This window comes from Danio aesculapii, chromosome 25, assembly GCF_903798145.1.
Source record: "Danio aesculapii chromosome 25, fDanAes4.1, whole genome shotgun sequence".
Lineage (NCBI taxonomy): Eukaryota > Metazoa > Chordata > Actinopteri > Cypriniformes > Danionidae > Danio > Danio aesculapii.
Genome location: NC_079459.1, coordinates 26,507,563 through 26,534,111, shown reverse-complemented (window position 1 = coordinate 26,534,111; position 26,549 = coordinate 26,507,563). Strand labels below are relative to the sequence as shown.

General features: G+C 33.3%; 1 protein-coding gene across 1 annotated transcript in view; it reads right to left on the bottom strand.

Annotated features, from left to right (window-relative positions):
• Positions 1-26,549, bottom strand: part of lrp5 (low density lipoprotein receptor-related protein 5) — a 129,133-nt gene that overhangs the window by 19,737 nt on the left and 82,847 nt on the right. Inside the window, exons 9-15 of the mRNA XM_056451349.1 lie at positions 15,285-15,501; positions 13,624-13,913; positions 11,434-11,660; positions 7,371-7,555; positions 4,791-5,114; positions 1,305-1,501; positions 417-619 (exon numbers count right to left, since the gene is read on the bottom strand). Coding sequence (XP_056307324.1) covers positions 417-619; positions 1,305-1,501; positions 4,791-5,114; positions 7,371-7,555; positions 11,434-11,660; positions 13,624-13,913; positions 15,285-15,501 — 1,643 coding nt within the window. The remainder of the gene's footprint in view (positions 1-416; positions 620-1,304; positions 1,502-4,790; positions 5,115-7,370; positions 7,556-11,433; positions 11,661-13,623; positions 13,914-15,284; positions 15,502-26,549) is intronic.

The following is a 26,549-nucleotide window of genomic DNA, read 5'->3' as shown; positions in this document are numbered from 1 at the left end:
CAAATGGCGTTAAAAGAATCAGCATATTGTATATATAATAAAAAATGTATTTCTGTTCATGTAGTGACGTACAATTAACAATATGGTGTAAGAGATTAGTGTCTTCCCAAATGGACGATTAATGGTTGCCAAATTTGTGAAATAAACCACCAAACTACCGAATAGTACCAGTGACTGTTCCAGTAATTTACATGTGGCAAATTAAATCACAACATTATATCAGATTCGTATTATTATTTTATTCTATAGTATAGTATACTAAGAAAGTTTCCAATATTAAATTACTGTCATTTACTCTATTAAATATCAAGTAGTTCATCATCTTAAATATATATCAGCCATACGAATCCTGCGCACATCATGTGAGAAGAACTAACCAATCAGTTTCACCCTTTGTATGTTATGAATAATCATACCCTTTCTCTGCATTCACCACTATAGCACGTGGCTTGTCCACATCGTCCTTCAGCACCTCTCCAATGACGTGCCCATCCATGCGGTGGATGTTGATGGTGTTGGTGGTCTCGCAGGTCCAGTAAACGGTGCGGCTGTACGGGTCCAGACTGAGGTCATGAGGCTGCTTGGGGTGAAGGCTGTCTGGGGTCATCACTGTGGAGGCCTGGATAATTCATTTCAGAGCACAGCATGCTAGATTTAGACTGTACGGGCACTGAACAACAAATCAATTCAATCACAAATAACTGTATAACAATATGGTGAATAACATCCCAAACTGAAGTGACACAAGAAATTGATTTAATATTAAATAAGGATTTTAAATAATAAAAATGCAATATTATTTATTAGAATATAAATTTTATATAATAGTGACATTCATCATCATAAGTGATCATTAACATAACAAAATATATCTTTTTTTCTATACTAATAATTATTAATTGTTCATTTTAATTACAATTTATATAATCAATGACAATGATTATGAACATTTGTTTACATTATTATTACATTACCTTCATTTTGAATACAATACTAATAATTATTGCATAAAAATTAAGATAATAATAATAATAATAATAATAATAATAATTATTATTATTGTATTAATAAATTAAGATAATAATAATAATCATTATTGTTGTATTAATAAATTTAGATAATAATAATAATAATAATAATAATAATAATTATTATTATTATTATTATTACAATTGTATTTATAAATTAAGATTATTATTATCATCATCATCATTATTATTATTATTATCTTTTTTATATTAGTATAGCTCAGGTGTATACTAATAACCATCAAGCAACATAAATGTTTTTTTTTTTCCAGTCACCTGAGTGCCATCATCTCTGGATCTGCGGATGTTTTGGCGTCCGTCCACCCAGTAGACCAGTCGCTCCAAAGGGTCGAAGCTGATGGCGCGCAGGTTCTTCATCACATGAATAGGTAAAATCATGTCTGGACTCTGTTCACCTAGAACCATTCGGCTGATAGAGCTCTTCTGGCTGAACAGCAGGAAACTAGAGGGCGCTGTTGAGCAGAACAACGAGATCACAACTGAGTTAGCCACAGTTTTCCTACATCTTATGATGCTGTATTAATTAAAGGGCAAACTTTTGTTTAACTGTAAACAATCAGTGAAATGTCTTTTAAACATGTATTATTCATTATTATCCTCAAAGATCTTCCCTCTTGTATTAAAAAGAAAACCTTTTAAAATTACCTAATTACTTTCAGTAGATCATAAATAACCCCCAAAACCCTCGACACAATTTATTCTGCAATTTTACAGATGTTTTCATCTGAATTACAGGACACTGTACAGACTCACAATTGCGAGACACTATAAACCCAGAATTGCGAGATACTATATAGACTCAGACTTACAAGACTCAAAATTGTCAAAATACATAGACTCAAAATTGTCAGATACTGTATAGACTCAGAATTGAGATATAGCATATTAGTCTTAGAATTGCAAGATACTCTATAAACTCAGAATTGCGAGTTACTCTATACACAGAGAATTACAATATACCATATAGACACAGAATTGCAAGATACTGTATAGACTCAGAATTGCTAGATATCATATATTTTTATAATTGCAAGATATTCTATAAACTCAAAATTGCAAAATACTCTATAGACCCAGAATTGCAGGATACCGTATAGATTCAGAATTGTGAGATACTGTATAGACTCAGAATTGTGACAATGTATAGATTCTAAATTGCGAGACATTGTTTAGACTCAGAATTGTGAGATATTGTATAGACTCTGAATTGCAGGATACCGTATAGACTCAGAACTGCAAGATACTCTATAGACTCAGAATTGCGAGATACTGTATAGACTCTGAATTGTAGGATACCGTATAGACTCAGAACTGCAAGATACTCTATAGACTCAGAATTACAAGACACTGTTCAGACTCAGAATTGTGAGATGCTGTATAGACTCAGAATTGCGATACCGAATATACTCAGAATTGTGAAATACCATATAGTCTCAGAATTGCGAGATACTTTATAGATAGAGAATTACAAAATACCATATAGACTCAGAATTGAAAGATACAATATAGTCTCAGAACTGGAAGATACTGTATAGACTCAGAGTTGCTAGATACCGTATAGACTCAGAATTGCAAGATACAGCATAGTCTCATAATTGCAAGATATTCTATAAACTCAAAATTGCAAGATAATCTATAGACCCAGAATTGCAGGATACCGTATAGACACAGAACTGCAAGATTCTCTATAAACTTAGAATTGTGAGATAACATATAGACTCAGAACTGCGAGATACTCTATAGACACAGAATTGTGAGATACTGCATAGACTCAGAATTGTAAGATAATGTATAGACTCAGAATTGCAAGATACTATATAGACTCAGAATTGCGAGTTATTGTATAGAGTCAGAATTGAGATATTGTATAGACTCAGAATTGTGAAATACCGTGTAGTCTCAGAATTGCCAGATACTCTATAGACTTAGAATTGTGTAAGACACTGTGTAGACTCAAAATTGTGAGATACTGTCATGATATATCATGATGGTTAAAAAATGAACACTAAACCAAATGTACCTCAGACTTTGTTTTCACTGTGTCTCTGAATTATTTGTAGCCCAACTTCATTATCACCTGTGATTTGTTTGATTTCTATTGAATGGAAGTTCCCCAAACCCATATAACATGAAACGCATTAGTGAGGTGTGGAAAAATGTGCTTTAGAGCACAGTTGAGCATTGGACATTTCCAGAAGGTGAAGGTCAGCTAAATGCAATCATACGAACTAAACGCAATCAGCCTTTCCCTGCAGGCCACGAGAGAATGAAGAAACAAGAGGGAATAAAAGAGCAGAAACATGCTACTGCTGCCAAGACCTCTGCACTCTTGGCCAGAAGCTCTCACCGTGCTTGTTTAATCCCAGTTCTGTAATTTTTAAGCTTATAAGGAATTAAATGCATATGAGTGAGTTTTGCATGGCTCTGAGCCATTGTTTTCTAATGTCGTTTCAATCTGCCAACTGCATCTTAAAACCCATGACTCACTTTGAATGTCAGTAAAACCCGGTGAACTTTATGGCTTGGAGACCTAAGATTACTTTAGCCCTTGTGGCTGCTAAAATATATAAAGCCAACCGCAAGCCTACAACATTTAGCGCACTTATGAGTGCTCACTAATATTACATTTGTACTTTAAAAATAAAATTTGATTTAAAATGATCAATAATGTTAATAATGATAATATTATTATTAATACAAGTAATAATGATAATATTATATAAAAGTACTAACAATAGTAATGTTATTTTATTTTTCAGGGTTATTTAACAGGTACAAGGAATTTTTAATATTTAATATGCAGAAATGGGCCAGAATTAGCCAAAAGGTTATTTTGCATGTACAGTCCCTGTATATATTTATTGTAGATGCATATATACAATAAATCTTGAAATAATGATGCTTAATAATTATTAATAATTATTTTTTATTTAATGTATGTGTGTGTATGTATATATATATATAATTCTAAAATAATAATTATCAATTTAGATTTGTAATAATATTTTTCATTTATTTTTTAAGTAAAAAAATAACTTAAAAAATAATTTTTTGATAAAATAATTTTGATTACATTTGTTAAATGTAAAATATGTTATTTATTAATAAAATAATTATTAAATGACATGTATAAAAGTACAACATAAACTTATAATTATTTTTATAAATAAATAACAATATTATACATGTAGCAAAACTAAAAACATAAAAATAGAAATTAAAAATATTAAAAAATATTAATGGTTATTTTTTAGAATCATATATATATATATACATATATATATATATATATATATATATATATATATATATATATATATATAAAAATAATTATAATTATTTTATAAAAATACAAATATTTTATAAAACAAATATTAAAAAAATAATATAAATAATTCTTAATACCAATAATTCATTTTATACACAAACATATAAAAATAATTTTGTTATATCTTATAAATAATATTAAGCATTGCATATAACAGAAGTAATATTGTCATAAAAATGTTATTATTAATAAATATATTTTCATTCTCATTAAACTGATTTTGCTGTTTATACAATGTATAATATTTATCATGAACACCAAAATTCTATTAATAATTATAATTATTAGATTACAATAATTATTTACAGTAATAATACATTCTGTTAATTTTTTATCAGCACAAATAAAACCTCAAATGCCCATCTAAATTATTGAGCCCTAAAATAAGTCAATAATTAAAACGCAAAACTCACAGCTGCAGTTGCGTCCGTTGGCCTCCAGAGTGTAGTGGGATGCGCATCGGCACTGGGCTCCAGAGGGGGATGCCAGACACAGGTGGGCACACTGGCCGTTGTTTTGTGAACAATCATTGGCACCATCCTGCCTGGAGGAGTGGAAAACCAGGATATCCATGACATACTCCAGATGTCCCTGCACCACCGTTCGGTTCAAGCCGCTGCGCTTGTCGGCCCGTTCAATGCTGCGCAGGTTCCAGTCCGTCCAGTAGATGTAGTCACGATACTGCGTCAAGCCGAAAGGATGAGGAAGATCATCAGCCACGATCTCTCGCTGTAGACCTGCAGATGATAACACTGCTTTTAGTTTATTAGAGCTTGGATATGGTGTAGAAGCTTGTTTTTATTATTAAACAAAAAAAAAAGAAAAAAGTCCACAGCAAGATGTAAACTCAAAATTGTAAGAAATAATGTCCGAATTGAAAAATGTATAATTGTGAGATAATGTATAAACTCAGAATTGTGTAATATATACACAGAATTACAGAATATAAACTCAGAATTGCAAGAAATAAACTCAGAATTTTGGGAATATAAATTTAATATTGTGAGGGATAAAAACTCAATTGCAACATTTGAACTCAGAATTGCGAGATATAAACTCTATTGCGAGATGTAAACTTAATTGCGAGATATAAACTAAATTGCCAGATGTAAACTCAGAATTGTGGGGTATGAACTTAAAATTATGAGATATAAACTCTATTGTGAAACAAAAACCCAGAATTGTGGGATATAAACTAAAGAATGCAAGATATAAACGCAAAAATGTGACAAACTCAAAATTGTGAGAAAAACTTAAAATTGCGATATATACTTAATTGTGAGAAAGTAACTCAAATTACGAAATATAAACTGAAAACGGTGTGAAACTAAATAGAAATATAAACTCCAAATTTCAAACAAAAATTGTGAGAAACTCAAAATTGAGACAAACTGAAAATTGTGAGAAATAAACTCAAAAATGTCAGAAATAAACTGAAAATTGTGAGAAAAACTCAAAATTGTGAGAAATCAACTCAAAATTGTGAGAAATAAACTCAAAATTATGAGAAATAAACTCAAAATTGTGAGAAATAAACTCAAAATTGTGAGAAATAAACTCAAAATTATGAGAAATAAACTCAAAATTGTGAGAAATAAACTCAAAATTATGAGAAATAAACTCAAAATTGTAAGATATAAACTCAAAATTGTGAGATATAAACTCAAAATTGTGAGATATAAACTTAAAATTGTGAGATATAAACTTAAAATTGTGAGAAATCAACTCACAATTGTGAGAAATCAACTCAAAATTGTGAGAAATCAACTCAAAATTGTGAGAAATAAACTCAAAATTGTGAGATATAAACTTAAAATTGTGAGATATAAACTTAAAATTGTGAGATAAAAAACTCAAAAATATGAGATATAAACTCAAAAATGTGAGATAAAAAACTCAAAATTGTGAAAAATCAACTCAAAATTGTGAGATTTAAACTCAAAATTGTGAGATATAAACTTAAAATTGTGAGATATAAACTCAAAATTGTGAGAAATCAACTCAAAATTGTGAGATATAAACTCAAAATTATGAGAAATCAACTCAAAATTGTGAGATATAAACTCAAAATTGTGAGAAATAAACTCAAAATTGTGAGAAATAAACTCAAAATTGTGAGAAATAAACTCAAAATTGTGAGATATAAACTCAAAATTGTGAGATATAAACTTAAAATTGTGAGATATAAACTTAAAATTGTGAGATAAAAAACTCAAAAATATGAGATATAAACTCAAAAATGTGAGATAAAATTGTGAGAAATCAACTCAAAATTGTGAGAAATAAACTCAAAATTGTGAAAAATAAACTCAAATTGTGAGATATAAACTCAAAATTGTGAGATATAAACTTAAAATTGTGAGAAATAAACTCAAAATTATGAGATATAAACTCAAAATTGTGAGATAAAATTGTGAGAAATAAACTCAAAATTGTGAGAAATAAACTCAAAATTGTAAGATATAAACTCAAAATTGTGAGATAAAATTGTGAGAAATAAACTCAAAATTGTGAAAAATAAACTCAAAATTGTGAGATATAAACTCAAAATTGTGAAAAATAAACTCAAAATTGTGAGATATAAACTTAAAATTATGAGATATAAACTCAAAATTGTGAGATATAAACTTAAAATTGTGAGATAAAAAACTCAAAAATATGAGATATAAACTCAAAATTGTGAGAAATCAACTCAAAATTGTGAGAAATAAACTGAAAATTGCAAGAAATAAACTGAAAATTGCGAGAAATAAACTCAAGTGTGAGATATAAACTCAAAATTGTGAGAGATAAACTCAAAATCATGAGCTATAAACACAGAATTGGTTAAAAAGTCATAAGTTTAAACAAAAGTCAAGGAAAAGTTGTTGAATTGCGAGGTTAAGGCAAAATTGCAATATAAAATCAAATACAAGAAAAGAATCCACCTGGAATATGCTTTTACAATGAGGTATAGTATAGTCAATGTACGTGCAGTATGCATGGTTTTGTACCTTGCATGTTTGTGGACTCTATCATGCAGGTGTCCAGGTCTGTCCAGTAGAGCCGCTGGTCAATGTAGTCAATGGTCAGTCCGTTTGCTCGTCCCACTTTATCCACCAAAGTCACGATGTTACTGCCGTCCATGTGAGCGCGAGCAATCCTGGGTCGACCTCCCCATTCAGTCCAGTACATGTACCTGCAAACCCATTTGTTCAAATAATTTACTTAATAATATGTACCAAAAACCAAAATGAAATTACTTTATTGCATAAAGAACAAAACAGATAATACAGTACAGTATAATAATACAGTATTTATTATACAGTATAAACAACAGGCAATGCATACAGTACACAAGGTATTAGTTCAAAACACAATAAATTAATTAATTAATTTGCAATACGATAGAATTGACTTTTTTCCATTAAAACAGAATTTTTTTTTAATTAAAAGCGTACAGTTGAAGAATTATTAGCCCCTGTAAATAATTCGTACATAATACTTTACTAGATATTTTTCAAGACACTTCTATACAGCTTAAAGTGACATTTAAAGGCTTAACTAGGTTAATTAGGTGAACTAGGCAGGTTAGGGTAATTAGGCAAGTCTTTGTATTACGATGGTTTGTTCTGTAGACCATCAACAAAAACTATAGCTTCATACACTGAATGAATCTACAGCAAATTCTACTAAAATGAAATAAATATTAATAACCAATTATAATCAATTTATAATAATATATTATTTTAAAGTTATTTGATACCCAAGTTATGTTTATATATAAAAATAAAAAATACAATATAAATATTTACTATTTTATTTAAAAGTAACAGCAAAATTAAAATAAACATTATTAAACTTATTTTAATTTGTTGCTATTAATGTACGTCACTTTTTACCTAACTGTGTTACATAAAATAATATATATATTTTTAATCATACATTGTTATAAATATGCACTAATAAAATAAACACCATTAATAAACTAAAATACACTGAATGAATCTACAGCAAATTAGGCTAAAATGAAAACAATATTAATAACTAATTACTATCAATTTATAATTATACTAAATAATTATATACATTATACTGTATAAATTATACTATAATTAATGCACGATTAATATGCATTAATAAATTCATTATATTACGTTATTTGATATCAAAGTATATTCATATTTACTATTTAAAAATACAATATAAAAATTTATGATTTCATTTAAGTAACGGCAAATTAAAATAAACGGTTATTTATTTTAAGTAGTTGATATAAATATGTCTGTCACTTTTATTTGCCTAACTATATTACATAAAATAATATTATTTTTTTAATCATACATTGTTATAAATATGCACAAATAAAAATAAACACCATTAATAAACTTAAATACACTGAATGAATCTACAGCAAATTAGGCGAAAAATGTAAGTCAATTTATTATTAACTATTCATTCATTCATTCATTTTCTTTTCGGCTTAGTCCCTTTATTAATCCGGGGTCGCCACAGTGGAATGAACCGCCAACTTATCCAGCATTTGTTTTATGCAGCGGATGCCCTTCCAGCTGCAACCCATCACTGGGAAACACATACACACTTATTCACACACACATACACTACGGACAATTTAACCCACCCAATTCACCTGTACCGCATGTCTTTGGACTGTGGGGGAAACCGGAGCACCCGGAGGAAACCCACACGAACGCAGGGAGAACATGCAAACTCCACACAGAAACGCCAACTGACCCAGCCGAGGCTCGAACCAGCGACCTTCTTGCTGTGAGGCGACAGCACTACCTACTGCGCCACTGCGTTGCCTTATTATTAACCAATTGTAGTCAATTTATAATAATACATAAATGTACAGGTAATGTTATTTCATTTAAACGTAACAGCAAATCAAAATAAATAAACATATAGTTATTTATCATAATTAGTTGATCTAAATGTCACTTTTATTTACCTAATTATATTACATCAAATAATATTACACTTTTAAACCATTCACTCTTATAAATATACACTAATAAAAACCAAACACCACAATTAATAAACACAACACTGACTATTTAAATATAACATTTAAAATTACTATATAAATATTTATGATTTCATTTAGAAGTAAAAAACTAAATAGTTTATTAAATCTAACAACTTCCTAGCAAAATAAAAGCCAACACAATAGACAAGGGGTTCCCAAACTTTTCAGCCCGCGACCCTCAAAATAACATTGCCAGTGATTTCTCGGAGGTTGTTATAAATACACAAACGTTGCGCACACAATAGGCCTAAATAAACATGAGCATATTGACAACACAAAAAAGAGCAACAGTTTTACAACCATACAATTGTAATAGTCATTTAATAATTAGTTTAATTGAATATTAACCTCACCTATAAAGGGACCGGTGGGCACAATGCTTTCAGCACAAGCCTGTTGTCGGTTTAACTTTGGAGGCCGCCAGTCAGAGATCATTCTCAATATTCAGTTGGGGCCTGTATTTATTTTGAATGTATTTGATTGTCACCTTTGGAAACCACTAGCTTAGACTGTGAATGAACACCAAATGCATCGCTACGAATGTCCGATAAGCGCGCGGTGAAAAAAAAAAATCCCCCATAATGCACTGGTTCCAGCTGTGAGTGAAGCGAGGCGACAGTTTTGAGTGTTCAGGTGAGAAGAGACAATGCTGAAGAATGTGTTTGCTAATGGAGGCTTCAGGAACCGCAGGAATGCCTGACTTCACTTCTCTGAGCCACAAGTTCACACTCGTCTCCTGACACACACACACAACTGTATGCCCTGAGGTGGAACAGCTTCACCCGCGAGTCTCATAGTGTGCAATCTGATGTTTAACTAGCGGTAATGATCGATTAGCAAACTTCCAGAGGGCTAACATGTGTAGGAAGCGTATGGTTAACCGAAAAACATGAGCAGTTCGCTGAATATAATTGATAACTCTTTTATGATGACATCTCTTTAATTGGCTTTATTAATTATGTTTTTTTTATAACACAGTTTGACTCTTTAAATTATGCACTTATGTGATTGGCTCAATTTATTAATGAATATAAAAGGAAAAAATATTAACATTACGCAAATGACTAAGGGAAAAGTACCATATTTCATCCTTTTTTTAGTCCAATTTTTATAGTTTTGCTTAGAATTATTGAAAAAAAGGAAGCTATTTAATGAATGCTTTTAAAATGAGACCTATTTATTTTTAGAAATGGGCTTTAAAGTAGCATTTATTAATTAATTTATTTTATTAATTATTAATTTTATAAATAAAAGTAAATTAAATAAAGTATTTTAATTCATTATTAAACATTATGAACATGAAATCTAGCCCAAAGACATGTGGTACAGGTGAATTGGGTAGGCTAAATTGTCCGTAGTGTATGAGTGTGAATGCGTGTGTATGGATGTTTCCCAGAGATGGGTTGCAGCTGGAAGGGCATCAGCTGCGTAAAACATATGCTGGATAAGTTGGCGGTTCATTCCGCTGTGGTGACCCCAAATTAATAAAGGGACTGAGCCGAAAAGAAAATGAATGAATGAATAAACATGAAATCTGTAAAAATAATAATAAAATATTAATAGTAATATTAATAATCAATAAAGTTAGTCTTAATTGCATTAGCTCAGAATTTATTATATCTATTTTATTATAAATAAAAATGATTTATGAATCATATTTATTTATTTAAATAATTGTAAATAATTTAAAATATATTAAAATATTTAATTATTGATAAAATAATTAAATATTTATCTTAAAACAGTACTGTTTGTTTATTAGTAATTTTATTAGCTATATAATTACCAATTATTAATAGTCTTTTAATCTTACAGACTATTAATAATTGTATTAATTATAATTAGATCATGCACTTATTAATAAAATGAACATTAAATATCCAACTAGAATCAATGATCGATTCGCAAACTTCGAGGACTCAAATATGTAAGAAACTATATGTCTAAATAATAACCTGATTAAAGCAGAAGAAATAAAACAATGGACAGACAGTGTTATGTGCTGAATTTAAAGAATGGAGCTGTACCCGTTGGCAGGATCCAGAGCGAGCGATCGAGGGTTATCCAGATCTTTGCAGACCAGCACTTGCCGGTACTGGCCGTCCAGACGGGCCACTTCAATGCGGTTGGTGCCAGTATCTGCCCAGTAGAGGTTTCTGCCCATCCAGTCCACTGCCATTCCCTCAGGATAGTCCAGACCAAACTCGATGACGGGTTCAACCGAGCTGCCGTTCATGAACGCTCTGCTGATGGTCTGGAGGAGAAACGAGATCAAAATATTACACTCAATACTGAATAGAAAATTATTAGGCCTCCTGTGAAATATGTTTCCACTATTTCTGTTTAACAGAAAGAACACATTTCTAAACATCGTCGTTTTAATAACTCATTTCTAATAACAGATTTATATTATCTACATTTTTATTTGGATGTGTTATTAAGGCCTTTATTATTACAACTATAGGAGCAAATTTGAACCATTTGGACACAAGAAATGACAAAGTTAGCCACTTTAACAAAGATTAGTTATGATTATTCATACAGCAAAGACTATGCAGTGTTGTTTTGCATTAGATTATTAAATTTCTGTACCTCAAGACTGTTAAGGGGGTCACACACCAGAAGCGCCGCTCAGCGGTATGCCGCATAGCGCCACGCAGCGTCATACATTTAAGGATTCTAAACATAGGTTTCTATTAGGGTACACACACCGGCGCCGCAAGTCAGCGGTGCCCAGCCATGACTCAGGACACTGTTCATATTTCTGCTGCACCACAGAGAGGCATTTGAATAGTTTAATTTAAAATAGCATGCGAATGTATGGGTCTGGTGTGCGATACTTTCAACTGTCATGTGTGCGCAGTGTCGCGGCGCATCCGGTGTGTGACCCGCTTTAGACTCCAGCTAAAAACCATATATTTCATATTTATCTTTGTTCTATTGTTTTCACCTACTTTAATTCATTTTATTTAGTATATATATGTCATTTTGTATATTTCATGCAGATGGACTCCTCTACGAAATCATCCAATTAATGTTAAATCATGAATTAATAGTCTTCTGGTGAAATTATGCTCATATCGCAATATATTTTGCAGAATAAAAAAAATGAAATATCACAATGTCAGTTTTTCTCCACATCGTGCAGCCCTAAAAGCACCACTAAAAAATGTATAATTAGCATGTTTTGGGATTTTAAAGAATAAACATCACTTCATTCAGTGTTATTATATAATACTGAACTTTCTATTAAGTAACAACATTGAACATATGACCCTAACCCTAATCCTAACAATAGGTCTGGAAGTGCTGGTCTGAGCGTGCAGTTGGGTCCCCACGTCTGCAGCTTCATAAATATTGCTTTAAACAGGAACAGTTTCGAAATTCTTTGATCAATTTTGAGTGAGATGCTAATGGTCTAATCCGATTCAATGATTTATGCTAAGCTAAGCTAAAAGTGACCAAAAACAGTTCAACTCTAGGGGAGTTAAGATGCCATTTTTTCATACTGAGTTAGGTCGATCTGCACTCTCGTATGCTCCATACGAATGGAGTTTCAAGATCTACTACATATGGAATCTATAACTATATTTAAAAATATCTTAAAGTCTGTCTATTTAGAACAGTACACGTTTTAATAATTGATTATGGTTTATATTATTCAGTGCTTAATTTGTGAATTGCGAGATCCCAGAACAGATCCGGGTAATGGATCCGGCATGTTACCCGAGGATGTAGAGGTGTCGTGAAGGAAAGTCATGGATGTAGAGGTGTCGTGGACGATAGTGAAGAGTTGGGGGGGAGGGGGGATTAAATGGCGGGGCGTTGGATGGCAGAGGGCTGTCAGGGACGAAAGTGAAGAGGATTGGAGAGTCGCGAAAAAAAGTGAAAGTGAACAGCGAATGGGAGAGGAGGGCGGTTGAGTAGGGGGATAGGTAAAACGAGGTGCCGGATCCGCCGTGTTCCGGCACAAACTAGGCCCTGACATTATTTGTGTGTGTATCTATGTGTTGTAATATATATTTTTCGGTAACTCTGTCCCTATGCTGTCTGCCTGACAAGATAGTATATTGTATATCAACGGGACTTTCCTGGTTAAATAAATAAATAAATATGAAAAAAATATTGTTTTCAAAAAAATGGAGTGTTCCTTTAAGTCCACACCACCCATGATATTCTGTTTCGGAGTTATGAGCATGCAGAACAGCATCCCGTACCTTGGTGCTGACGTCGGTCCAGTAGATTCTGTTCTCCAAAACGTCGAAGTCCAGTGCGGATGCTTCTTTGACCCCAGTCAGCGGGATGGGCACGTCATTGCTGTTGGTGCCCAGAGAGATGCTGCGAATATCGGCACGGTTGGTGAACAGCAGGAAGGCTTCAGGAACCACACAGGTGCGCAGGTCGCTCAGCAGCTCCAGGCCCATGGGACAGGCGCAGCTCAGACCCTGCGGCCGGTGGAAGCACAGGTGACTGCAGCCGCCGTTGTTTTCGGCACAGCCGTTGGTGCCTGAATAGACAAACACAGAGAGATGTAGCAGATCCATGGACAGATGTTGATCTTATTGAGATTTATTGATGGTGTTTGAGGCCATCAGTTTAGGTTGGAGAAAGGATTTTTTTAAGTGAAAAAAATAAAGCTCAAGTATCAAATAATGAAGTAATATATTGATTACTATCTATATTATAATCAGCATTATTTTAGTTTAGTTTATTATACAATTAAAGTGGTTAATAATGAATTAAGATTTATTTTTAAAGATTTATTTGAAATGTACACTTTTATTTCTGCTTTCATTATTTTATGTAATCATTATTTTTGTTTAATAATAAACTAGTAAAAATTAAAGAATAAACATTGTATTATAATCCATCCACATTATGTTAGCATCATTTATTGTCTATTACAGTATTAATAAATGAGCTTTTGAGTATTTTAATTAGGTTTTTGTCATTTTTAAGTACCTTTTTATATTTCTATTAAGCCTCAACTTCTTTTTATATCAGTTTAGCTCATTTAAACCCTTTATTACTTAGTTACCAAGTGAAAATGAAAATTAGTTACCAAATTATCTAATATTAATATTTAATGAAATATCAATCATTACATATTACAGCTTTTTAATTGAAAAGATTTTATTGACAATGACAAAACTAATAATATTAAATAATATTAAATATTAATAATAGTAAATAATATTAATATCATGAACAATATACATAAATATAATCTCAACATAAACATCATCAAAAAAAAAATCTTCTGCGTTGAATTTTAATATTGAGATCTATCTATCTATCTATCTATCTATCTATCTATCTATCTATCTATCTATCTATCTATCCATCCATCCATCCATCCATCCATCCATCCATCCATCCATCCATCCATCCCCCTACTTAGTGTTTTTGATCCAAGTGTGTACCTATTCAGTTTTTTTTCCTTTCCATCTCTGCCCTTGATGGGTGTTTATGTTTGTCAAATGTAAAAAATGCAAAATAAATCTTTAAATAAAAATAATAATGAGAATAATAATGAGAATGTTTATTAACAAAATTAATGAAGAAAATGTTCAGTAATGTTGTCATAAAACTGAGTTACACACAGAAAAAAAATAATCAAATGAAAAAATCTAATCAAAAGGTCAATCTATAGGGGGTAAAGGTATTTTTTGCCATATTCCCCATCCCTACACACATAATAAACAATCAAATAAATTGTATTATATATATATTACCTTCTCTAATTAGTTAATTAAATACAATTAAAATCATCTTAAATAATAGCAATCAAAATACAACTTTCGGCGTAGTTTTCAGAATAACGCTGATAACACTCTCAATTTTAAGTCAGGAAAGCAAGAAAAGGATGATCTCTCACCTTCAGCTTCCATGACTTTGGTGGCTTTGAGGCCCATGAGGTCGGGCAGCTGCTCCACAATCACCTCTCGAGTGGAGTTGGTGATGTGAACTCTCTCGATGCTCCTCCTCTGCCAGTCCGTCCAGTAGATGTACTCCCCCAGCAGCGTAAAACCAAAGATATGAGGCAGTTTGTCCTCCAGAATAGTCATCCTGTTGGTGCCGTCCACATTTATGACCTGTCAACAAACAGAAAGCATTTGGTCACCATTCACTTTCATTGCATGGACAAGAGCAGTGTGAACATGAGTCTAAATATTTCCTTCCTATTTTTTTATTATTTTAATTTCTATTTATTCGTCAAAAAAGAAACAGTTTTATTGTATTTATTATAACTCATATTATTGTCAGTGTCATTTTTAGCATTATTTAAAGTCTATTAAAGTGTATATTATTATAGTGGAAGTGCCATCTGAAATTGTCTTCTAAAACAAACATTTTTCTCAGCCTCTTATGTTTATGATCAGTTATTTAACATTAAAGGCAATGAAAATAACCGATTTTTGTGTCAGTGTTCGTTTTTAGCATTATTTAAAATTCATTATTATAATATGAATATATTTCTATAAATAAGAACAATTTGGTCACTTCATAAAAAAGAAGAGCAGTTTAAATTTTTTTGTCTCAATAATTTTTAGTATAATCTGTGTTAGTTAATAGTGAATTAGCTGTATTTTTGTATGTTTTTAGTTTTGAATTTTTTTTAAATAAGTCATATTTAATTTCTATTTATTAGTCAAAAAAATAAACATTTTATTGCATCTATTATAACTTGTATTATTGTGTTTTTTAAAAGCATTATTAAAAAGTCTATTATAGTGTGTATTATTATAGTATAAGTGCAATCAGAATTTTGCAATGAAAATAACCTATTTTTTTGCCATAAAATTGAAATTGCTGAACCTACATACAGGAGCTGGAGGAAAAAAATTCTGATTTTGAAAAATTTCACATTTACAGCAAAGAAAAATTGATTATATGCATCATTTAAATTGGCATAAGTGATCATAAACAGGAGACTGAGAAAAAGAAAAGTTCATTTTAGAAGAAAATGTCAGATGGCACTTGGAGGTTTTTGCCTCTAGACTCTTTTGTATATATATATATAATTATTATATTTTTTTTAAATCATCTGATCATTTGACGATAAAGAAGAACAGCATGAACATTGCTGTAAATATTTCCTTCTTTGTCCCAATAACTTATCATTTATAGTAGTAATAGTGAATTATTGTTTTTTTTTTTAAATAAGTCCTTTTTCTTTTCTATTTATTTGTCAAAGCAAATAATATTAGAACTTGTATATAATGTCAGTGTTATTTTTTAGCATTATTTAAAATCCATTATTATATTAATTAATCATTTGGTCACTTTACGAAAAAGTAGAGCACTGTGAACATTATTCTAAATATTTCCTTTTTTTGTCCCAAAGTCAAACAGCACTTCAGAATGAGCATAAGACGAGCTTTACATCTGAAAGAGCATCAGAAGTACTGTCGCTTTAAGAAAACCGACAACTGTAGGTGGTCAAACCAAATCATTTCAATTATTTATGGTAGAAATAGTGAATTACATTTATTTTTGTGTTTATTTAAATTTTTTAAGTAAGCCATTTTTTATTTCTATTTATGTGTCAAATTAAATAATATTTACAGATTTTATTAATTTCAGTGTTACGTTTAGCAATGTTTAAAATCCATTATTATATTAATTTATATATTTTGAAAATAAAAATCATTCACTTTATGAAAAACAAGAGCAGTATGAACATTGGTCAAAATATCTCCTTTTTGAGTCCCTTAAGTCAAACAGCACATCAGAATGAGCTTAGGACGAACTGTAGCTTTAAGAAAACCGACAACTGTAGGTGGTCAAACCAACTCATTTCAATTAACCGAACAAAACAGGAAACAAACGAACAAATGAGCCCGCGTCTGTTTACACTCGCCAAACAGCTGTACACCACATGCGCAATTGGACAGATCTCCAAATACTCCGATATTTGAACTGCCATAATTGCAGTATCCTAATCCAAACCAGCTAGGATTTCCCAATTGTGGAAAAAAGAAAAAAGAAAAAAAATCCCCAACCAAATATGTAACTGCCAAAAGAGTAGCTATTTTAAGTCATTACAGAGTACGCAAGCTTCAGCATGACTCTTTGAAATCTCTACGTTTAGCGTTTTCCACTAAAGAAAGGCCTCAGAATCGTTGCTATTCCAGCGAACGTGACAAAATAAGATTCCAGTCACAAGGCTTGCATTACAGGGAGGAAAATAACGCAAACTGATATAGGGAGTGGAGCCAGGACATGCCTGAATCTTTAAAAAAATGGAGAGAGAGAGAGAGAGAGAGAGAGAGAGAGAGAGAGAGAGAGAGAGAGAGAGAGAGAGAGAGAGAGAGAGAGAGAGAGAGAGAAAGTGACAGACGGGAGGTTGAAACCAAGTGGGTTGCTGGGAATTGGGTTTGTTTCTGAAAAGCTTGCAATTACCATTTCTGGAACGCGTCCTGACATTACTACTTCTGAAAATAGACGGCTTTCCATTTTTCACGTTGCTCTAAATGCTCCTGACCTAATCAAATACATGGAAAAACTAGACAACTAGAGTGACTATCAACTTTATCTGGGCTTACTATAAAACCTGCAATTGATTTTAAACTCAAATAATGACAGGAAAAATTAAAATTCTGCTAATTTTACCACATTCAGGTGTAAAGCTGACATGAGTTTTGTGTTTAGTTGAGTATTAAAGACAGTGGTGGACAGTATTTTACATTTACATTTCATTTGCTAGTAGTTTATTGGAGTTTTTATTGTATTTAAAGGAACTTTTACCTTATTACATAATGCAAATCAATGTATTTTATGTTTTACTCCACTAAATTTCCTGTATAAAGCAGAGTAAAAAATACTTTGAAGAGGAGAAATAGTCACAGAGATAAGATAGTAGTGATTTGTGGACAAGCTGAATTATTTAAGCTGTTAAATCGGTTCACAGATTGCACTGAACAATGTTTGTCAATTGGACTGGCATCTGTTCAAGAGTCAACAACTTGCTGATTCAAATGATCTGTTTAGAGTGAATGTCCAGTAAATGACTCACCGATTCAAATGACCTGTTCAGAGTGAGTATCCAGTAAATGATTCACTGATTTTACAAACCGTTCTGAATGTGGTTTCACTCGTTTTCACTTGAATTATATTGAATTATTTGTATGGTTATTAGATTGTGACAAGCACTGATAACATATACATATATATATATATATATATATTTTTTTTTTTTTTCTAAATAAACATCCAACTGCATGTTCTTTTATTACTTGACTTTATTAAATAACAAGTACTTTTGTACCAAGTAATATTAAAAAGGGGAACATTACATTTCATTCATTCATTTTCTTTTCAGCTTAGTCCTTTTATTAATCTGGGGTTGCCACAGTGGGATGAACCGCCAACTTATCCAGTATATGTTTTACGCAGCGGATGCCCTTCCACCTGCAACCCATCACTGGGAAACATCCACACTCATTCACACACATACGGACAATTTATCTAATTCAACATTACATTTCTACACTGTAAAAAGATTATATGATCAATTAGTCATGACAGCATATATTTTAGTTGATTGTAACTTAAGTTAATCATGTTCTAACTTAATTTAAGTTACGCAAGCTGTTTTAAGTCAGTTTAACATAATATAACATAATAAGTTTAATGGATTCATAAGGTAAATTTGATTCAGCTTAAAAATTTAAGGCATTTTTTTACAATGTACTGGAGTAATATTTTATTAGGGTATCTGTACTTTTACTCAAGTGCCTAATTTGTGTACTTAGTCCACCACTGATTAAAACATATTTTACCTGAAACTATGGGTCTTGCTGAGGCATTTAATAAGGACTTATACATTTAGAGTACAAATAAAAACAAATAGAGGCAAAACAAAAAGAATAACCGTGGCTCCTGATGATGCATTGAGGTCTAATAAAAGGTGCGCAACGCAAGTTTGACACCTAGTGGTTGAACTAGGTATTGCATTCCTGGATCAAATCAAACGCAAGCGCAGGTTGCCAGATTAACGACTAAAAGGAGCGAGCATGACAACCGAGCCTAAAGGCTTATTCAAACCATGATTTAAATTAAAGCAACGGCTCACGATAGAACGCATATTCTCCATATTAAAAGGAGTTTTTGTCTTAACCAACACCTCGAATTTATATATTAGAAACAGCTCCGATTTCTTTCAGCTAAACAACAGAAAACTGACAATGATGACCTCAGGTACACCTCATGTGCTTTATTCAGTGTTAAATGCTAATAATGTGAGTTTGAATGCCATTTTACATGACATTCATTGCCATACTACTGAAAGCAGCAGCAGATAGTTCACCTCAGATCTTGAAAATAAAATAAACCATTTCAAATTAAACCATAGAACTGTGACTCATATCAGTGAGTCAGCATGTAGATTTAATAATGTTAAAAAGGTTTTAAATATGTATTACTTAAGATTATAAACCATACCATTTCGTGAGTGAGTGCGTATTCTAAAAGGCTGTATTTAAATTTTTGTTGTGTTTCGTCTGGTGTAAACAGCCAAATTGCTTATCACTGCGAATCTCGTCACATAGCGTGTTTGTTAAGACACAGGGTTACAATGTAACCTGCTCACCTAATGTTTACATTCATTATATTTATATTATTTGCTAATTAATAACCTCATGTGGAACTCTGACTCTGCATCTCATTTCGGAGCCTGCTACTGTCCACCGGAGGTCACATTTCGGTCACGTACGAATAATTTAAGAGCCTTTCTGAATGAAATATGCTCTTTTCCATTAAGGCAACCCGGGGTGCTAAAAGATAATTGGCTAAAGTGGCAGTGGGCGGGTTAAAAGAAGGAAAAAAAAAACAGACATTCTGACACATAACGGACATTTTCAAAGCAGAATATCTGACTTTAGCATTGTTTTTCAGATAATCAAGAATGTTCACTTAAATATGAACATGTTTCTTAAATATCTGCAAACATTTTATGGTATTTTTATGCTTTGGAAGTGTCAAAAACGATTGTACAGCACCTTTAAACAAAGTGTGTAACAGAAAATGAACATTATTTACAACATGGTTACATCCTGAGTGTGTTCATGACAGTCCGGAGTGCAACTTATCTGTCACATGGACGTAAACTCCCATGCTATTTGCATTTCCCAAGACATGCGAGTAAATTCATTTTCATTTGAATGCATGCGATGCACTCATCATGAAGTCATTACTGGAAAGAATCCACGCTTTTTATGTTGCAAAAGCTGTTGGGAGTTTTTGACACTCAATACCTGTGCAATCAGACACTAAGAAATGCAGCCATTTTTTTTACTATTTTGAAAAGCGCCTGCAGCCAGATGTCTTTGTTTGCCGAATGAAACCCATGACAGTTTACTCTATCATGTCTTCTCCCTGAATGATGAATGAGATTATAAACGCTCAAACGGGCAGGTCAAGATTGAGTGACGGCCGTATTAATGCAGCATATTGTTCCTGGGGAAAGTAGCTCTCCGAACAAAGACTTCCTGTGCGCCGTCTTTACCGACTCAGAGCTCTTCCTGCACGTTGGCCAGTGGAAGGGGAGGGGGGAGTTTGGGATTGGGGTGTTTGCCAGCGGCTGCCAGGGAGGGTTGTCCACCTGATTTATTTCTGTAAAGCTGGCCTGCGGAGTGGCTGACTCTCCTTCTCCGTCAGGAAAGAAAGAAGAGAGATGGAAAAGAAATAAGTGCACATTATTTTAAATTAGCACCTTCCTTTCTTAGTAATTTGGGCAGTATGGTGGAGTCTTGCGGGGGCTGGGAGGAAAGCTGGAACATTTTGCCTCCTCTGATAGAAGTAGCTTATGAACATAGTCAGTGGTGTAAAGTAACAAATTACCAACACTCAAATTACTCGGAGTAGTTTTTCCTCAGGAATTGCACTTCAGTTTTTTTTCAGGGTGTCAGCAGGGTCTTAAAAAGTCTAAAATTCCATTAAAGCTAAATGTTAGGACTTAAAAGGTCTTAAATTAACTGAAATTTTGTGTTGTGGGACTTAAAGGTGCCCTATAATGAAAATCTGGGTATACCAAGGCATAGTAAAATAATAAGAGATCAGTATATGGCAGGCCCGTGCACTGACCCTTACAGGGGCAGGTGCTCAACGTGATCGCAAAGTGAATAGCGGGGACAGGGATCGCAAAGTGAAAAGCGGGGGGGTGGGAGGCAAGGGTTAGCTGTGGCGATCGCAAAATGAAGAGGTAGACTTAGCAAGAGGGGCACCTCAGCCAATGAGGGCAAAGGGGCAGTGGCTCTAGCCACTGGGCCACCCCCCTGTTCACGGCCCTGGTATATGGAAATGTGCATACTGTGAGCCTCAGACACCACTGTTTCCTTTTTCTCATGTAAGTTCCACGAGTGTAAAATCTCGGTGGACAATGGGCCAATCAGAACACAAAACAAACTATGATGAGACTCACGGTCCATGCCCTCCTCATTTGCATTTATGCCTACTTTAGGTCATTCATCCGGACCTGATGAGCAGCCTCACCACTAAAAGCACACAAACTCATATGCAGCTCTGAGATCATAAAAAAGGTCTAAAATCATTAATATGCATGGCTCAGGCTGCATTTTAAAAGCCAAATGTTTTATTAGTGATGTAACAGTGATAATAGCCTCCCCTTAGTTATTTTAAGCACAGACTTCACTTACTATGTAAGTGGGACTTCTATTTTGAAAACAAGACCCCAAAATTGTTTACTATGCGTTACTGGGCAACAGCATGTTCAAAATCAGTTCAGAAATGCAAAATGCAAGGTTTACAGATTACACATTCATTCATCTCCACTCTGAAGAGGAATACAGTATGTTTAGTTACATCTTTTGTTAATTTATTGTGAAATGTGATGTGTACATCTCAAGAAACACATGTAGACTGCTGAACAGGGTCCAATCCTTCTGCTCAACTGTCGTTTGTTTTTGCAGAGGCTTTTTTCTTTGACAATATAGCTTCAAAATACAATGCCATACATCTCTAATCACTCTCTTTGGTCAAATTTAATGATAATTTAGCCTTTATCCACAACAGATCTGGTGAGCAAAATAGATTACGGTTACTCTGATTGGGTTTACATTTGTCAGCGGACATCACATTTACATATATAACATATAATAATTTTCACAGCGTAATTTACTCATGTATGCCTTCAGAAGGGCAAATGCTTACTCATACTTTGAGGGTCCTATCATACACCCGGCGCAAATTAGGCACAAGACGTGTTTCCAAGACGTGTTGCTATTTTCAGATCAATGCAACCTTGATTTTCCCGTTTTCAGCCACGTTGTATAAACAGCAAATCCATTTGCGCCACTTTGTGGATTCATGGGTGTTCTGGTCTAGAAAAGTGGTGTGTTGAGGCGCATTGTTGGCATGTTGCTATTTTGAGGATCTAAAATAGACTGCGCAATAGACCAGCTGAGAGCAGGTCTAAAGTCCAGAGCAGAGGCGCGTTAGTTGTTCGACTCCCTTACACATTGCTTAAAACTCACAGGATGTACAGCAATACAGAAATATCTTTACAAATGAAAAAGAATTAAAGGATTAAAATGTTACAAAAATGACTATTTTCGACATAAATATAAAAACCACTGCCTCCATGCCTTCATCCCGGGGGGCTTTTATCAGTTTATTCACAACAACTTGCTTTTGTATAATTCTATTATTATAATGAGTATTATTTATTATATGCATATTTATATTTGTTTTAATAAAAACAAGCTTAGATCCACACAATCCCTTCATTTCATCCCAACACAAATCGATTAAGTTAACTTAATGGTTTTTTTAACAAATTTAAGTAGATTGAACATAAAACAATTAAGTTGTCCCCCTAAAAAATCTCAGCAATTGTGTTGATTCAGCTCATTTTAAATAAGTAGTTTCATATAAAAATGAGACTATACATGCATTCTAAACACAGACAAACAATGTGTTTAAAAAAAAAAAAAGATGGGCTAGTGGATGATTGTGGTGTTTTGGTACATGGATAAGGGAAGCCAGTCTGAATCTGTTGTGAAAGCCTCCTCTTTCCTCACAGTTCGAGACAGCGCTGACACTCTAGAGGAATGCTAACAGACACAGACAGTGGGCTGAAACCACAATGGTGCATTTTTCTTACACTCCTCCTAACACATAGACGTCTCGAGGGTTTAAACCGGGCGCCTACAAGCAGGACGCAGACTTTTCTCAACCCCGGAGAAAGGTTAGAGGCCTACAGCACTGCATGAGAACCGATTCTGACGCATTTTGCCGTTGTATTAAATGGCATCACTATACCGCAGTACAGCCAAAAGACTCTTTTTCTTCCAGAGAAGGTGAGATGAACATGAGTTTCAAGCTGCCTCCTGTCTTGTGAAAAGGCCACGACAGGGTTTTTTAACAGAGGAGGGGCCCCAGACTACAAAAGTGTTTGGTTTTTCCCACCTTCTTCACAAAGCCGTCGACACATGACGTGACAATATGGTGTTTCTATGCAGAGCCTGGAGACAAATCCCACCCATGATACTTCATAGAGGCCTGTCAGACATCTTGTGTATTATTCTACCAACAAATATAAAGAATTCACAATAAAATGACTTTCAAAAGTTCAGTACTGTGCAGTTTGGAGTCAGTAGGATGATGTATTTTGGAAAACCTAAATTGAGCATAAAAACGTATGTGCCCAATTGACAATGATGAAAAGATTTACCAATAAGTTTTAATTTATTAGCATTGAATTTTTTACCAGTTTTTCATATAAGAGACCATTTGGTTTTCTTGAACACAATAATTATAAGCAATTATTTACACAATATTTTATAGGGGTGTCAAAATTTATAGTTTTTTCGATGCACCGCGATGCAGACGTGAGTAATTCTGTATCGCTTCATTAATAGATCATATTGGTTATTATGCACTGACATCATTTATCACATATGCGTTATATGGCAAAGGAGGAGACCGCGCGCGAGTAACTAAAATGCTAAAACTACTTAAAAAGCAGATAACTGTGCACCCTTCACTGCTTGTGCGTTTACTGGACAGTCTTTCATTGACAGGGAAGTACATCAGAACCCAGCTATGGAGAAAATGAAAGCTAAACTCTCACTCTCCTGTGGCCCCTTTGACCTGCTGGCATGTTCGTGAGGTAGCGTTTTATCTCCTCTCTCGGCTGTTACAACGATAACGTTACTTGTGGATCCAGATACGAACATGTGTGCAAAGTGATTTTTTCCACCGCGTCGTCGTCTCTAATGGATCAGCTGATTGCCACGCCCAGACCAGTGTAGGTTCACACCCCACGATACTAGATTTTGATACCAATTAGTATTGCAATTTTAAAAATGTCAATTTGAGCGCTACTGAGCTCGTTCTTAAACAGTGCTGATTTGCCATTGTGTTCACGTGCTCAACAGAAATGACTGTGATTGGCCGTGAAGGTCATCAGTTCACCGAACTCACCGCTGTTTATTGAGTGTAACCACAGACGGAACTTCACAGCTTTAAAATGCTCCGATGTCCCTGTATCTGTTGTTACACAGTAAACAGTGGTGAATTCGGGGAACTGATGACCTTTAGGGCCAATCAGTCATTTCTGTTGACTGAACACAATGACAAATCAGCAGTGTTTAAGAATGTGCTCAACAGCGCTCAAATCTTAAATGGACGTTTTTAAAATTTCAGTTCTGATTGGTATCGAATTCCAGTATTGTGATAACACTAGTTTGAATTCAACTAATAACTTTTAGATGAAAACAATGCTACTTTTAGTACTAAACAAAAAAAAAACATTTTTTTTCCAGCAGGAAATTAGCTATTTGAATGTAGAAATATAAATGTTTTTATTTTATTTTTTTATATTATTTTTTCCGGGCTTTCACCGTTAATGGATAGGACAGTAGAGAGTATCTTCAGGAAAGCATGGGGAGCAGAGAGAGGGAAAGGATCGGCAAAGAACCTCGAGGCGGCAATTGAACTTGGGTCACCACAAGCACCGGAGTGCATGTGTCGACAATGCACTAACCACTAATAAATTGGTGCTGACGAAATATACCAATTTTAAGACTTCACTAAAACCTATATCCAATAAATCTAGATAACAGAATTGTGGTCTCTTAATTTTCTATTGCATAAAATAGTCAAAGAAATGTGGAAGTGCGCTCTTTTCTGCGATTGTTTTAGAACTTCTGATTTATTTGCCTATGGGGAAATGACTAAGAATAGAAAAATCGACAGTAAACGGTCAAACAACTTGCTTCACAACCAATTGTGTTTATGACAATACATAAAAATAGAAATAATATCATAAGAAAACACAAGTTTGCAACATCAAGCAGCAAAATTAGTTGTTTTTATTTCTGAAAATCAATGGAAGTGAACGGAACCAAAAGTCTTGAGACAAAAAGGTTTCAATGGCTGCTTGTTATGTTGTAATAGTGTATTTTCAAACAAACATCCCATAATGATCACATTCGGTCAGTAGGTGGTGAGTAGTCTTTTTTGTAATCACATTATGAGGGTTTACCAGTCCCTTCAGGTTTTTGTGGGGAAAAAAACAAACTGATTTTTCCAACTAAAATGACTGATTTCATTAAGTTTTCACAAAACGTGGCAAATTTTGTACCATTTCTTTTATTGTTTGCAGTGAAAATATACACAAATTTACACATCGTAATCCATTATTAATTTTTGGACATCAAAAATTATTGGTCTCTGTAATTTATATTAAGTAAACACAAAGAGAAACTAGTGTTTACCCCTAAAGCTTGCTGTATCATATTTGAAAATGAAACAATTTGTTCGAAAATAAATGCAAAGTCAATATTTTTAAATTATGAGCTCCACAAAATTGTGACATTTGCTTGACTTTGCATTAAATTCAGCAATCACAGAATCGTGAAATCCTGGAGGATCTGATTTATACACACAAAGTGCATGTTTCACTAGGCCACCTCTAGAAGTGATCAAAACATGTCAGACTCTTGTCTTCACACCTGTACCTAGTGTCATCCACATGTAACCGGGCTGACGAAACAATCTGTGTGGGATACACAGTCTTAAACAAGCACTCTTTTCTTAAGCTTCAAGAAAAACTGAGGTTTGGCCCAATTCTCCTCAGAATGAGGTAGGAATTCTTTCCACTTGTGTAATCAGGAGT